The sequence below is a fragment of the Manis pentadactyla genome, chromosome 11 (assembly GCF_030020395.1).
Source record: "Manis pentadactyla isolate mManPen7 chromosome 11, mManPen7.hap1, whole genome shotgun sequence".
Lineage (NCBI taxonomy): Eukaryota > Metazoa > Chordata > Mammalia > Pholidota > Manidae > Manis > Manis pentadactyla.
The window spans coordinates 36,198,469-36,214,116 of record NC_080029.1 but is presented as its reverse complement, the minus strand read 5'-3'; the positions used below and the strand labels follow the sequence as shown (position 1 = coordinate 36,214,116).

The window sequence follows — 15,648 nt, the reverse complement described above, 5'->3', positions numbered from 1 at the left end:
GCCATGTGTGAAAACTCCAAAAGCTCACAGACAGGTATACATTCTTGAGATACGAGTCAGCAGTACTATTTTCCTTCTCTGATTATCATCTTCAGTTTCAACACTTGTGTTACCTACAGTAAAATTTTAGGTGCACATAGAAGTGATTGTGTATTGTTTCTAACCTGTGAAGATTTCAGGACTCCCAATTTCCAGTCAGTGATGTTTTCTACTGCTGTCCCTACCCAGATAATGGAAGGTCTGAAATCAAAAGTAATCGAATAAGATGTGGGAAAGCAGTAATAAACTTGGGCTCAGCGGAGATTAGCCAGACTCTATGTGGTCTCTGGCAGCGGTAGATAAGAAAGAACCTAGGGAGAGAAGGTTGCCCGAACACTAGGACACAGATTTGCAGCTTGTTCTCCTAAACAGACTCTTGTCCTACTAGGAAGCCTATGATCCTGGCTGAGTTGTGGGGAAACAACTTGATGACCAGGACTTGCCTGGGGCACCCTTTCTGGTGAACTTCAGAGGACCTTGGACAAGTAGGGGCTCTGCTGTGTTCATCCAAAGCAAGAATGTGACTTCTGGGCAAACTGGTGCCATACTTGGAGGCAAGGGCTTACAGGCAAACCCTCAATAAACAGTTTCCTTCAGTGAGGGAACTGGAGCCTCTGTGGGTTAGTGTGAAAACTTCTCCAAAGCCCACAGACGGGTATCCTTTCTTGAGATACGAGTCAGCAGTACCTACGTTTGTCACAGTTGAGGTGAGCGTGACAGAAGCCGACCTCTCTTTCATTGTCCTGACCCTGAGGCAGACTCCATTAAAAGCTTGTTTCTTGTCAGTGGTAGGATTGAAATCAGTAGCCCCCTGGGGCTTAGGTGGCAATGGGAGTGAGAGGCACCTCTTTAAATATTCTTGGTAAGCCTCGGTGATGGCTCTAGACCAGGGTGGCTAGTGTGCGCCACCACAGGCAGAATTCAAAGCCTGGGAGGACCCCGAAGGCAAGGGAGAAGGGTCCGGCCCTGCAGACCCAGAGGGGCAAATTGAATGAGAAATATGGGAAAGGTTGGTCAAGAAGCAATTGAGACTTACCTACAGTTCTCAGAAGGGCTGTTTTTGGCTGGCCTTGGGTTCCATGCTTCATGAAGAGGCCAATGCTTAATACAAAACTCAGCAAGGAGGCCATACAAAACTGAGGGAAGCAGGGGAGAGAGGCCCTTTGCAGGGATGGGTTAATTATACTCAATATAATATATGTAGTAGTGGGAGGAGAGGTTTTTCCCTTTTGAGGGATAGGGGAAGCATTGAAAAGGCATGGATTCTGGAAGATTTTGGTGTTTTGAAGTTAGTTAATGCTCTCTGACTTTGTTTTCCTATTTGGCTGTGTATGTAGTGTGTGTCAGTTCCTGGAGCTGTGTCAAAGCCCAGAAGGTGGCTTTGGAGGGGGCCCTGGCCAGTACCCACACCTTGCCCCAACGTATGCAGCGGTCAACGCACTGTGCATCATTGGTACCGAGGAGGCCTATGACGTCATTAACAGGTAGAGCCAGAGCCAGCCATGCCTGACCCCCAGAAAGGCTACCTACCAGCTGACACTGCACTCTAACCATTCCTGTCTCCTGCCTCTCTCCCGTTCGTTTCTCAGAGAGAAGCTTCTTCAGTATTTGTACTCGCTGAAGCAACCTGATGGCTCTTTTCTCATGCACGTTGGCGGTGAGGTGGATGTGAGGTGAGTGGGGCCTTTCTCGGTCTGCTGCATCAGGAGGTCCTACAGCTTCTCTCCCATTAGAGGTGCCAAACCCAGGAAACAACTTGGGGAAGCGACTGCTTTGTCCCACAGAATGTGTGTCAGTGACATGACTCTTAGTTACTGCAAATACCAAACAGATGTCCTTGGGTGTCACTGTCACTTGACTTCTTTTATGTAAATGTCAGAATTTCCATAAGACAGAAACAAAATCAAATGCTTTTGTTTTTAAAATTAAGAATACATTTGTGGGGTATAAAATGATATATGTGTAAAAACTATATGGTGTGATGCAATCTTTCAACTCTCTGGGATAGAAAGAAAGAGGGAAGAAAGCCCAGTAGGGACTTAGTAAATATTTTCTGAATGAATTTGATATTATGAGAATGCTTAACACCTGCATGAGAACTGCTGTGGGCAGTGCAGAAACACATCAAGGTCCAGTAGAGTGCAGGGAAACAGAATTAGATTAACTCGTTGGAACCAGTTGGTTCAAAATTATAATTTTACTCAAGAGTTATCTGGCAAGATAAGATGTACCTAGCAAGTAGCTTACTCACCTGGCAGGAGATTTTTTATGAAGCATACAGGGAATCCACTGAATAAGTCATTTCTCAAAGGCAGTGGATCATTGAGGTTTTATACCAAATTCTTGTTTAGTCTGAGAAACAAATTTTTTGGTAGTTTTCTGTATCAAAGCCATCTTATTCCCTATCTGTAAATGTGTTTGCTTCTATGCAAGTTGATTAATATTCTGGCTTAACCATTGGTTTGAAAGTACAGGGTAAGAGAAAACATGGAAGTTGTGGAGTATAAAACCCCTTGCAGATAAAAGTCGGGGACCCAGCTGTGAAGGCGTTTAGTTAAAGGATTCTCTTCTGTCTGTAACCTGTCCATCCAAACCAAAAAATTAGACTAGGTTTCTATGTAGGGGAAACTGTTTATCTACTCACAGCACTTCTGACACAAAATGTGTGGGCTTTTCCCCTCATATTAAATAATTCTGACATCAGGCCTGCAGCCCCTCCTTTCCTTCAATTTGTTACATAGGATCCAGAAGAACAGCCAGATGTAGAGGGAGGTGGGGTGAGCTCTGGGTGGGTCCAGAGCATAGGAACTCCGGACCCCACAAAGTTGGGGTATTCCCCCCTCCCGGCAGGCACATGGTACCAACCCAGAAGCTCCCTGAACCCCTGCATTTAGGGTTTTTATGGAGGTTCCATTATGTAGGCATAATTGACTTAATCATTGGCTATCTGTAATTAACTCAGTCCCAGCCCCTGTCCTCTTGCTGGTGGGACTGAAAGTTCCAACCCTCTAATCAGTGGGCCCCCCTAGCAGCCAGCCCCTATCCTCCAGGAGTCACCTCATCAGCATAAGCCCAGGGGTGGTTCAGAGGGGCTTGTTGTGAGTAACAAATGATGCTCCTCTCACCTCCATTCGGAAATTCTAAGGGTTTTAAGAGCTCAGTACCAGAAACTAGGGAGTAGACCAAATGCTTATTTCTTATTATATCACATTAGCCCTGGTATCTGTTGTTAAAAGATAAATTGAGGCATATTTAAAATTTTAATTCATTTGAACAAACAGTCTATTTGAATTGGGCAGCATCCAGTCTAGCAGATAGAAAGGAGCTCAGAGAAGCTATATGAGACTTTTATAGGCAGAAGGGAGGTGGGGGGAACAAGGAACTTACACCAGCGAAAAGTGGGTTGCTGCGAGGTTACCTCCGGTTAGGGGATGGCGGGGCTGCCAGCCAGATCACCTCACTAGTGCTGACCAGGGGAGTCCTGATTGACCGGTTAAGGTACCATATCTGGGAGAGCTGAAACTGTAAGTTAAGAGTCAGCTTGGTGACATGGAGCTTAGGATAAGTAATTCCATTTCAGGCCTGTTGTCTTGTTTTTAACCCTGTAGATGCCATTGAAGCCAATATAACTGTTGAAGAAAAGCACTACTGTGTTGATGGTTCTTAAGGAAAAAGATAAAAGATGTTTTCTTCCCTTCGTGGTGACTACATTTTCATTCCTGTACTACAGATGTTCCAATCAAATTGCAGTCTTGAAATTTAGCTTTTTAAAACTCTGAAATTATTAGGCAAAAGCAAACAAATTCTAGCAGGGTCACTTTGGTGTTTCATTGCAGGCTTTTTTTCAGAAATGATTATTCTCCAAGTTATTCATTCCAGTACATTTATTTCTGTGTTCTTACACAAATCTGCTAGACAAATCATAGAAGACTTTTTGCAATAAAATAGATTTGTTCCACTGAAGATCAGTGTAGCCATATTCCTCCTCTGCCTAAGCCTTCCTGGTAACGTTCTGCCATTTGAGCCATGCTTTTGACTTGCATGGGATTCAAGGTGCGAACAATGGATAAAACCTAGCAGAGCGTGTCATTTCCTTACTTTTGCCTACTTTCCAGTACCCCGATTCTATTGTCTTCCTCTTGGCGTTTCTCTAATTGCCCTTTGCCTGGAAGTGTCAGCTGGGACTCTGGAGTGCTTGTTGAGTGAGTTTGACCTGGGGAGAAGCAGCAGTGATGAGGAAGATTTGGCATTTGGGGGAAAGTGTATCTCATTCTGGGTTAGGCAGATCTTCAGGTCTGTCACAACTCCTAGTGGTTCCACACCGAGCTTATTCAAGCCTCTGCAGCTCCAGTGTAGTGCAGTGAACCCATGGCAATAATCAAGTTGCAAGGAACTCATAGCAAGCTCAGTTTTTCCTTAGTTCTTAAGATCGGACTACTGATCTATCACCGACGTCCTGATCTAGGTTATATGACCTGGAGCATTCTGTGACGGTGGCAGGGAGACAGGGACCTAGCATTTGCAAAAGGTTAGGTGACAGCGCAGAGTGTGTTTGGGAAAAGAGAAGTTCATTGTTGCTGAAGGTGGAGGGCCTGCCTGGAGGGCAGTGGGAGAAAAGAAGCTGGAAGGGCAGGATAAGAACAGATTGAAAGGTCCCAAAATCTTAAAAAGTCTGGAGTTTATTTTAAGGGCAGTGGAAAACCACTGACAAGTTTTAAGTAGGGAGTGATGTGATCTGATTGTTATTTTATTAGAGGCTCTGCCATGGCAGTGAATAGGTTGTAATGTTTTGGTAACAGTCTCTGGTTTCAGGGCTGGAGGGAAGACCAGACAGGAGACTGATCCAGGTGATGGTGACTTAGCTTTGGGTGACAGCAGAGAGGATGGCAGTAGTAGGCAAACTTGAGAGGTGAGATGACTAGATGGAGGGAGAGAGGAAGACACTGTGCGGAAGAGGTGTGTTTTGTTCTCTGTCGTCTCAGTGTGAGATCTGGTATCATGTCTCCACTCTTGCATTTATGAGAGGCAGACTGCATTGCTGGCTTCAACCCTGCCTTAGAGGTTACCTTAGGATTCAAAAGCAAATGCTTCTGAAGCCCTCTGAGAGGCTCAAAACCTGAAAGAAATTAGATCAGACCTTCCAAATTAGCCTGTGGTAGATGATTTAACATGTAGCACATAGGACTCTGGTATGCTTCTGATGCCTGCTGGTAAACCCTACCTCTGCTGTGCCTGTGGCCAGTGTGGGCAGGCTGAAAAAATGCTGGTAGGGTCATAACGCTTGCAGCTTCTGGAGAGATTTCTTTGAAACACTTCAGTAAGTTTGGCTTAGTATTATGTCTCTATTGAATAATAGGAAACTAGACCCTTCTCTTTCCTCCCTTTTATATACCTTAGGAGCCCTTAGAAAAAGGCTATATAAGCAGAATTAGAACAATTTTTGTCTTCAACGTAAAATGGAGCTGAGATGCTGGCTATTTTAAAAGATCATAGAAAAGACAGTTTGTGGACATGTTCCATAATGGAGGGAGAAGCTGAAATAAAATGTGTCCTGACAAGAATTAGGGCTGGCAGGAAGTAATGGCAAGAAATTATTCCAAGTTAAGTAGGATAATGTAAAAAAAAAAAAAAAAGATGTTCTCTTTCTTTTTCCTTTAAAAATTTGTGTGCATGTGTGTGTGTGTGTGCATGTGTATACTGGTGGGGTGCTTGAAATCAAAGCTGTTTTCTCTCTTCAGAGGCTTAAGGAATGTATCTGAGTAGGCTCATCCCTGTCCCTCTTGTCTGGTCTAAGTGACTATTAGGGTCTGGTGGCCTGCTTGGAAGGTATCTGTTGCAGAAAAAAATACACAGTTGGTCCTTGAACAACATAGGTTTGAACTGTATGAGTCCACTTATACGTGGATTTTTTTCAATAAATATATTGGAAAAAATTTTGGAGATTTGTGACAATTTAAAAAAACATTTTCTTTTCTCTAGCTTCCTTTACTGTAAGAATATAGGATATAATGCATATATCATAAAAAATATGTGTTAAGTAATTGTTTATGTTGTCAGTAAGATTTCTAGTCAACAGTGGACTATTGGTAGTTAAGTTTTGGGGAATCAAAAATTTCATGTGGATTTTTGACTGCATAAAAGAGGTCAGCAGCCTTCACCCCCAAGTTGTTTGAGGGTCAGCTATAGTTAACCTTTAGTGTGTCCATGCTATAAACAGATCAAAATCTTGACTGATATCTGAATGAATGAGCATATCAGAATACCTGAATGACACTGTGAAATTTTGGGAACCACTATAGGTCTTTGAACAAAGAGCTAAATTCACTTTTGACATGAATTGATATGGCTGTTATTTCCTCTGATGTAGATTTGGCCACGTGGAGGTAGGGAGACTAGAATGTCATGTTCTTTCACTGAAGCCATGCTGTGAGCAACTCTATCCAAATAGAATGTCAGAACTTCTCAGTTGGAAACCAGGAGGACTGACCGTGTGCCAAGAGTGAGGACAGGAGGTGACGACAGCCCACTAGACAAGGAGAGCAATCCGCCCAGGAAGTTCAGAGAAACTTATTTAGGTTCTTCCTTAATTCTTAACCCTTTCCTCCTCCATTTCTGCCCTTCCAGAAGTGCATACTGTGCCGCCTCCGTAGCATCTCTGACCAACATCATCACTCCAGACCTCTTTGAGGGCACTGCTGAATGGATAGCAAGGTGAGAGAAGCTGGGATTTGTCCTGGCCTCTTAGGTGATCAAGACTTGGGAAAAATAGTGAAAATGGAGAAGGTCTGGAGGGTCATATAAAATTGTAGGAGATGTCTCAGGATTGTAGGATTGTGCATTTCAAAAATACTTAAAAGTTTTCCCTTTTCCAACCTTTCTTTAATGTTTTATTATACTTTAGATTGGCAAAGATCAAAAGCTTTAGTAAACAGTATTGGGGGGGTCTAAATGGGTTTAACTAGTTTGGAGAGCAATTTGGTAATATCTCAAAGATGCCCTTGCTGATGCCCCAGTAATTTAACTCCGTATAGAAACTCTCACACACATGCATGAAAGAGACAAACATAGGACTTGTTTCTGATAGCAAAAACCCAGAAACAGGTTACATGTTAAATAACCATGAGATGCATAAATAAGTTGTGCTTTAGTTACATTGGAATCTAACATAGCATATAAATGAATGAACTAGAACTGCATGTATCAATATGGACAAATAAAGAACAACGTTGAGTTTACAAAAAAGGATGTTAAAACATGCAGATCAGCACATTTACTTAAAATTTGACAATGTGCAAAACAATTTTATATTGTTTATGGAAGAATAACATGTAGTAATATAGAAACATGCATGGGAAGGATAAATACCAAATTCAGGATGGTGGTTACTTCTGGGGGGAGAGAGCAAAGGAAATAAGATCGGGAGGTCTACACATCTACGCAGGGGACTGCAACTGTAACTGTACTTACTCATTTCTTTAAAATAAAAAAAAACCCCAAAAACCCTGAAGAGTATATGGCTAAAATCAAAGCTGGGTGTTAGATGTATATATGTTCTATATATTATTTGCTATACTTTCCTGGATGCCTCTAATATTTCATAATTTTGAAAAGAGAACAAACAAAATATATGGTAGGTATGTATGTACTATTATGGAATGATATCTAAGCTGTATTGTTTTTTACCTTTTTATTTTTATCAAAATAGTACTTATTACATGAAAATATAATTTATAGCTAACCTAAGTGATATACTATGATCATATTTACTTTTTTTGTGTAACTTTTATTTTCATGGAATCAATCATGACCTCCACTTATCAATGTATGTACCGTGAATTCATTCTGGTAATGTATCCATTCTCTTTTGTGAGTAGGTATGTGTCTGTGTGTGCGTGTGCATGTGTGTGTGTTTTGAGTTACCCTCTTGGAGCCCGCTGCTCCCACTTCAGTCTGGACAGATTGTTCTCAGCTTGGTGCACAGCAGGCATCTAGAAGCTTCCTTTCAGCATGAAATTCACTTCACTTCTCTCCTTTGCTGAAGCCCCTGTCCTCCTTTTTCTTGGTTCACTTACTCATTTTAATGAAGCAATTACTCCAGTAGATCCCAAAAAAGAGCACTTGGGAGATACATTTTTAAGATTTTGCATTTGTCTTTAGTCTCACACTTAATTGTAGTTTATTTGGTTAGCGTTTCTAAATTGGAAACTTTATAAATTGTATTCCTTCAGAATTTTTAAGCATTGCTCCATTATCTTCTGGCTTCTGGTGTCATTGTTAAAAAGCTGACAGTAATAATAACCAACATTTACTAAGGATTTGGTATGTAGTATTCGATAGTAAGGTAGCTGTTGTTTAGAGATTTAAAGTACAGGTGTTTACTGCCTGGGTTTGGTTCTTTTTAATCTGTTTCTCACTTGAGAATCCGATCTTTTTATTCATTACAAGTTTATTTTTCTTCACTTCAATGAGATAAATATATAATTATAATATTTGCTTTTTAAAAATCCTTATCTGGTAATGTCAACATCTGGGTCTCTTGGAATTGGCTTGTCACATTTTCCTAATTCTGTGCATGTCAAGGGATTTTGGGATTGTATCCTGGACATTGTGATGTTCTGTTGTAGAGATTGGGTTCTGTTAGATTGCTGTAAAGAATGTTGATGATTTTGTGTCAGCAGGCAGTCAACTTGGTTAGACTCAAATTCAGATTGTCACACCTGCAGTGGGCAGTGGCTCAGTTCTCTGGTCAGTCTTGGTCAGAAGCTACGTCCAGTTTGTCTAACGCACGTGTGATTCGGGGGTGAGGTAGAAACTTGAGTGAAGCTCAAACATGGAATTTGGGGTTTTCCTTCTCTGGCTCTCCCCTTTCTGGGAGATCTCCTCACTTGCTGTCAGCCTGGTTCTTCTTGTCAGAAAGATGGTGGGCTCTCTGTTGGTGTCAGCTGCCCTTCTCTCTCCTCCAACCTGCTGTAGCCACCACTGGGCGACTGTAGCCATCCTGAGGACAAACCAGGGAGAAGAAATAAGGCAGGGGAGCAGGGGACTGCCTGCCTGCTCTTGTCTGCTCCAGCTTCCAAATCCCCACCAAGATCTGCCTGCCTGTTTTCAGTCTGCTGAGCTCTCAGGAAGTCATTTTTGTGTATCTTGTCCAGAGTGAATGAATAGCTGTTATTTGCAGGAGGGGTTTGTGGCACCTACTAGATGTGGAACTCTGACTCCCTTGTTTTGTCTTTTATTAGCTTTATGTCTTGGACAAGTTATTTAAGTTCTATTATAATTTCCTTACATGTCAGATGGTAGGGTATTGGATTTGAAAGACATATTAAGTGAACAAAACCTTGTTATTGTGACCCACTTTGCATCACTGCCTCCCAATCCATTGTGTGTTTTTGTTTTGTTTCTCTTTTTCACTGTTCCACCTCCTCCCCCTCCCTAGAAGTTTTTGTAATCGTTATTCTTGCTTTTTGGAAACTTCATGCTGATGAACCACGGTATGGATTTTTTTAAATTCACGGTGGGGGCACTCAGCAGGTGTCTTTTGTATGGGATCACATATACTTTAGTTCCAAGAAACTTTATATTATTTCTTCAATGATTTCCTCCCCTGCATTTTCTGTTTTTGCTCTTTTTATAAAGTCCTATTAAGTGGGGCTGGGTTTTTTTTTTCATAATTATTTTTGCCTATTTTCCATCTCTTAATCTTCCTTATTGTACTTTCTTAGAGATACCCTTAATCTTTTATCTTTTAATCCTTCTGTTGAGTTTTTATTTCTGCAGTTCCATTTAAAAAATTTATCTACAGCTGATTTTATCTTTTTTTTTTTTTTTTTTCTGAGGGCATCTCTCATATTTATTGATCAAATGGTTGTTAACAACAATAAAATTCTGTATAGGGGAGTCAATGCTCAATGCACAATCATTAATCCACCCCAAGCCTAATTTTGGTCAGTCTCCAATCTGCTGAGGCATAACAAACAAGTTCTTACATGGAGAACAAATTCTTACATAGTGAATAAGTTATATAGTGAACAGTACAAGGGCAGTCAGCACAGAAACTTTCGATTTTGCTCATGCATTATGAACTATAAACAGTTCAAATATGAATACTCATTTGATTTTTATACTTGATTTATATGTGGATACCACATTTCTCTCTTTATTATTACTATTTTTAATAAAATGCTGAAGTGGTAGGTAGATACAAGATAAAGGTAGAAAACCTAGTTTAGTGTTGTAAGAGAGCAAATGTAGATGATCAGGTGTGTGCCTGTAGACTATGTGTTAATCCAAGCTAGACAAGGGCAATAAAACATCCACGTATGCAGAAGATTTCTCTCAGAACAGGGGGGGTGAGGTTCTAAGCCTCACCTCTGTTGATCCCCAATTTCTCACCTGATGACCCACCTGCGACTGTGCCTGTCTTAGGTTGTTCCTCCCTTGAGGAATCTTACCCGTCTCTGGCTAACCAGTCATCTTCCGGGGCCATACAGGGTAATGTAAAGTTGGTAAGTGAGAGAGAAGCCTTATTGTTTGAAATGGTTAGCTTTTTATTTCTTTGCATATTTATGCCCTGTACCTTCTATGCCCAGCATTTGTCTTGAGGTATCTTTACCACTTGGAAGAATTATGATACTCGGTAAATTTGATCTGAGGCACGAATTCTATTTAAGGGTTGTAATTAGGAAGGAAGAAGAAAAGCTATAGAAGTAGCAGGCAGCAGAAAACATGGGAAGATTGATTATTTCTTTGACATATCTTCTTGTAGAGTAACTTCAGCATGTATAGGTTTTAAGCTACTACTTAAATTGCGCACACACATTAACATAATAGGAGTATAGTTACATAACCAAAGCATACCTGTAATTACCAGCCATCTCCAGTGATACCAGGAAAACCAGTTAGGCACCTTAGGCATTTGTGAAAACTTATCTGTGATATGGTGGATATTGTCCAACTGAACTTGAACAGTCTGAGAGAAATCAGACAAATTAAAACAACCCATTCCTGGGGACTGTTCACATCCCTTATGTTCTTTTAACAGTAAATAGTCTGTAGTTGTAAGATTTTGGAGCGCTACAATTTGCACTTCTCCTAATTCTTGGTTGAGTTCCAACAGTATAGATCCAGTCAAATTTGTTGTTTTACTGTATGCACAGGCCAGCTTAGATATCTCCTTCTTCATACCCATGGCAAGTCCAGGAACTGGTGGGATTAGTGCATCTACACCTGTAGCAGTGCATGGATCTTTGTTGGGGTTTTTTGATGATCGTCTTCTGGCATGAGTCTTCCAGACAGTGCTGATGTTGGAAGTTCTTTTTCATATCGTATCTTAGTTCATTTTCGGGGTAGCCCAATTAGGCTTTGATCCTCTGTATAAACACAAACAGACCCTTTGCCGACACTTTTATATGCCCTTTATACCCTCGTGTAGAACTCATTGGAGGTTACCACACAGGAACTGCCTTTTTTTTTTTTTTGGTATCACTAATCTACACTTACATGACGAATATTATGTTTACTAGGCTCTCCCCTATACCAGGTCCCCCCTATAAACCCCTTTACAGTCACTGTCCATCAGCATAGCAAAATGTTGTAGAATCCCTACTTGCCTTCTCTGTGTTGTACAGCCCTCCCTTTTCTCCTACCCCCCCATGCATGCTAATCTTAATACCCCCCTACTTCTCCCCCCCCCTTATTGCTCCCTACCCACCCATCCTCCCCAGTCCCTTTCCCTTTGGTACCTGTTAGTCCATTCTTGAGTTCTGTGATTCTGCTGCTGTTTTGTTCCTTCAGTTTTTCCTTTGTTCTTATATTCGACAGATAAGTGAAATCATTTGGTATTTCTCTTTCTCCGCTTGGCTTGTTTCACTGAGCATAATACCCTCCAGCTCCATCCATGTTGCTGCAAATGGTTGGATTTGCCCTTTTCTTATGGCTGAGTAGTATTCCATTGTGTATATGTACCACATCTTCTTTATCCATTCATCTATCGATGGACATTTAGGTTGCTTCCAATTCTTGGCTATTGTAAATAGTGCTGCGATAAACATAGGGGTGCACTGATCTTTCTCATACTTGATTGCTGCATTCTTAGGGTAAATTCCTAGGAGTGCAATTCCTGGGTCAAATGGTAAGTCTGTTTTGAGCATTTTGATGTACCTCCATACTGCTTTCCACAATGGTTGAACTAACTTACATTCCCACCAGCAGTGTAGGAGGGTTCCCCTTTATCCACAGCCTCGCCAACATTTGTTGTTGTTTGTCTTTTGGATGGCAGCCATCCTTACTGGTGTGAGGTGATACCTCATTGTAGTTTTAATTTACATTTCTCTGATAATTAGCGATGTGGAGCATCTTTTCATGTGTCTGTTGGCCATCTGTATTTCTATTTTTGGAGAACTGTCTGTTCAGTTCCTCTGCCCATTTTTTAATTGGGTTATTTGTTTTTTGTTTGTTGAGGTGTGTGAGCTCTTTATATATTCTGGACGTCAAGCCTTTATCGGATGTGTCATTTTCAAATATATTCTCCCATACTGTAGGGTTCCTTTTTGTTCTATTGATGGTGTCTTTTGCTGTACAGAAGCTTTTCAGCTTAATATAGTCCCATTTATGCATTTTTGCTGTTGTTTTCCCTGCCCGAGGAGATATGTTCAAGAAGAGGTCACTCATGTTTATGTCTAAGAGGTTTTTGCCTATGTTTTCTTCCAAGAGTTTAATGGTTTCATGGCTTACATTCAGGTCTTTGATCCATTTTGAGTTTACTTTTGTATATGGGGTTAGACAATGGTCCAGTTTCATTCTCCTACATGGAGCTGTCCAGTTTTGCCAGCACCATCTGTTGAAGAGACTGTCATTTTGCCATTGTATGTCCATGGCTCCTTTATCAAATATTAATTGATCATGTATGTCTGGGTTAATGTCTGGATTTTCTAGTCTGTTCCATTGGTCTGTGGCTCTCTTCTTGTGCCAGTACCAAATTGTCTTGATTACTATGGCTTTATAGCAGAGCTTGAAGTTGGGGAGTGAGATACCCCCTACTTTATTCTTCTTTCTCAGGATTGCTTTCGCTATTCGGGGTCTTTGGTGTTTCCATATGAATTTTTGAATTATTTGTTCCAGTTCATTGAAGAATGTTGCTGGTAGTTTCATAGGGATTGCATCAAATCTGTATATTGCTTTGGGCAGGATGGCCATTTTGATGATATTAATTCTTCCTAGCCACGAGCATGGGATGAGTTTCCATCTGTTAGTGTCCCCTTTAATTTCTCTTAAGAGTGACTTGTAGTTTTCAGAGTATAAGTCTTTCACTTCTTTGGTTAGGTTTATTCCTAGGTATTTTTTTTTTATGCAATTGTGAATGGAGTTGTTTTCCTGATTTCTCTTTCTGTTGGTTCATTGTTAGTGTATAGGAAAGCCACAGATTTCTGTGTGTTGATTTTGTATCCTGCAACTTTGCTGTATTCCGATATCAGTTCTAGTAGTTTTGGGGTGGAGTCTTTAGTGTTTTTTATGTACAGTATCATGTCATCTGCAAATAGTGACAGTTTAACTTCTTCTTTACCAATCTGGATTCCTTGTATTTCTTTGTTTTGTCTGATTGCCATGGCTAGGACCTCCAGTACTATGTTAAATAACAGTGGAGAGAGTGGGCATCTCTGTCTAGTTCCCAATCTCAGAGGAAATGCTTTCAACTTCTCGCTGTTCAATATAATGTTGGCTGTGGGTTTATCATAGATGGCCTTTATTATGTTGAGGTACTTGCCCTCTATTCCCATTTTGCTGAGAGTTTTTATCATGAATGGATGTTGAACTTTGTCAAATGCTTTTTCAGCATCTATGGAGATGATCATGTGGTTTTTGTCTTTCTTTTTGTTGATGTGGTGGATGATGTTGATGGACTTTCGAATGTTGTACCATCCTTGCGTCCCTGGGATGAATCCCACTTGGTCATGGTGTATGATCCTTTTGATGTATTTTTGAATTCGGTTTGCTAATATTTTGTTGAGTATTTTTGAATCTACGTTCATCAGGGACATTGGTTTGTAGTTTTCTTTTTTGGTGGGGTCTTTGCCTGGTTTTGGTATTAAGGTGATGTTAGCTTCATAGAATGAGTTTGGGAGTATCCCCTCCTCCTCTATTTTTTGGAAAACTTTAAGGAGAATGGGTATTATGTCTTCCCTGTATGTCTGATAAAATTCCGAGGTAAATCCATCTGGCCCGGGGGTTTTGTTCTTTGGTAGTTTTTTGATTACCACTTCAATTTCGTTGCTGGTAATTGGTCTGTTTAGATTTTCTGTTTCTTTCTGGGTCAGTCTTGGAAGGTGGTATTTTTCTTGGAAGTTGTCCATTTCTCCTAGGTTTCCCAGCTTGTTAGCATATAGGTTTTCATAGTATTCTCTAATAATTCTTTGTATTTCTGTGGGGTTCATCATGATTTTTCCTTTCTCGTTTCTGATACTGTTGATTTGTGTTGACTCTCTTTTCTTCTTAATAAGTCTGGCTAGAGGCTTATCTATTTTGTTTATTTTCTCAAAGAACCAGCTCTTGGTTTCATTAATTTTTGCTATTGTTTTATTCTTCTCAATTTTATTTATTTCTTCTCTGATCTTTATTATGTCCCTCGTTCTGCTGACCTTAGGCCTCATTTGTTCTTCTTTTTCCAATTTCGATAATTGTGACATTAGACCATTCATTTGGTATTGTTCTTCCTTTTTTAAATATGCTTGAATTGCTATATACTTTCCTCTTAAGATTGCTTTTGCTGCGTCCCACAGAAGTTGGGGCTTAGTGTTGTTGTTGTCATTTGTTTCCATATATTGCTGGATCTCCATTTTGATTTGGTCATTGATCCATTGATTATTTAGGAGCGTGTTGTTAAGCCTCCATGTGTTTGTGAGCCTCTTTGCTTTCTTTGTACAGTTTATTTCTAGTTTTATGCCTTTGTGGTCTGAAAAGTTGGTTGGTAGAATTTCAATCTTTTGGAATTTTCTGAGGCTCTTTTTGTGGCCTAGTATGTGGTCTATTCTGGAGAATGTTCCATGTGCACTTGAGAAGAATGTATATCCTGTTGCTTTTGGATGTAGAGTTCTATAGATGTCTATTAGGTCCATCTGCTCTACTGTGTTGTTCAGTGCTTCCGTGTCCTTACTTATTTTCTGCCCAGTGGATCTATCCTTTGGGGTGAGTGGTGTGTTGAAGTCTCCTAGAATGAATGCATTGCAGTCTATTTCCCTCTTTAGTTCTGTTAGTATTTGTTTCACATATGCTGGTGCTCCTGTGTTGGGTGCATATATATTTAGAATGGTTATATCCTCTTGTTGGGCTGAACCCTTTATCATTATGTAGTGTCCTTCTTTATCTCTTGTTACTTTCTTTGTTTTGAAGTCTATTTTGTCTGATATTAGTACTGCAACCCCTGCTTTCTTCTCACTGTTGTTTGCTTGAAATATGTTTTTCCATCCCTTGACTTTTAGTCTGTACATGTCTTTAGGTTTGAGGTGAGTTTCTTGTAAGCAGCATATAGATGGGTCTTACTTTTTTATCCATTCTATTACTCTGTGTCTTTTGATTGGTGTATTCAGCCCATTAACATTCAGGGTGACTATTGAA

The 15,648-nt window shown here is 40.4% G+C and overlaps 1 protein-coding gene across 1 annotated transcript in view; it reads left to right on the top strand.

The window, feature by feature from the left end:
* The window catches only part of FNTB (farnesyltransferase, CAAX box, beta), an 84,196-nt gene that overhangs the window by 47,566 nt on the left and 20,982 nt on the right, over positions 1-15,648 (top strand). Inside the window, exons 5-7 of the mRNA XM_036906043.2 lie at positions 1,377-1,523; positions 1,629-1,712; positions 6,664-6,750. Of these exons, the coding sequence (XP_036761938.1) occupies positions 1,377-1,523; positions 1,629-1,712; positions 6,664-6,750 (318 nt within the window). The remainder of the gene's footprint in view (positions 1-1,376; positions 1,524-1,628; positions 1,713-6,663; positions 6,751-15,648) is intronic.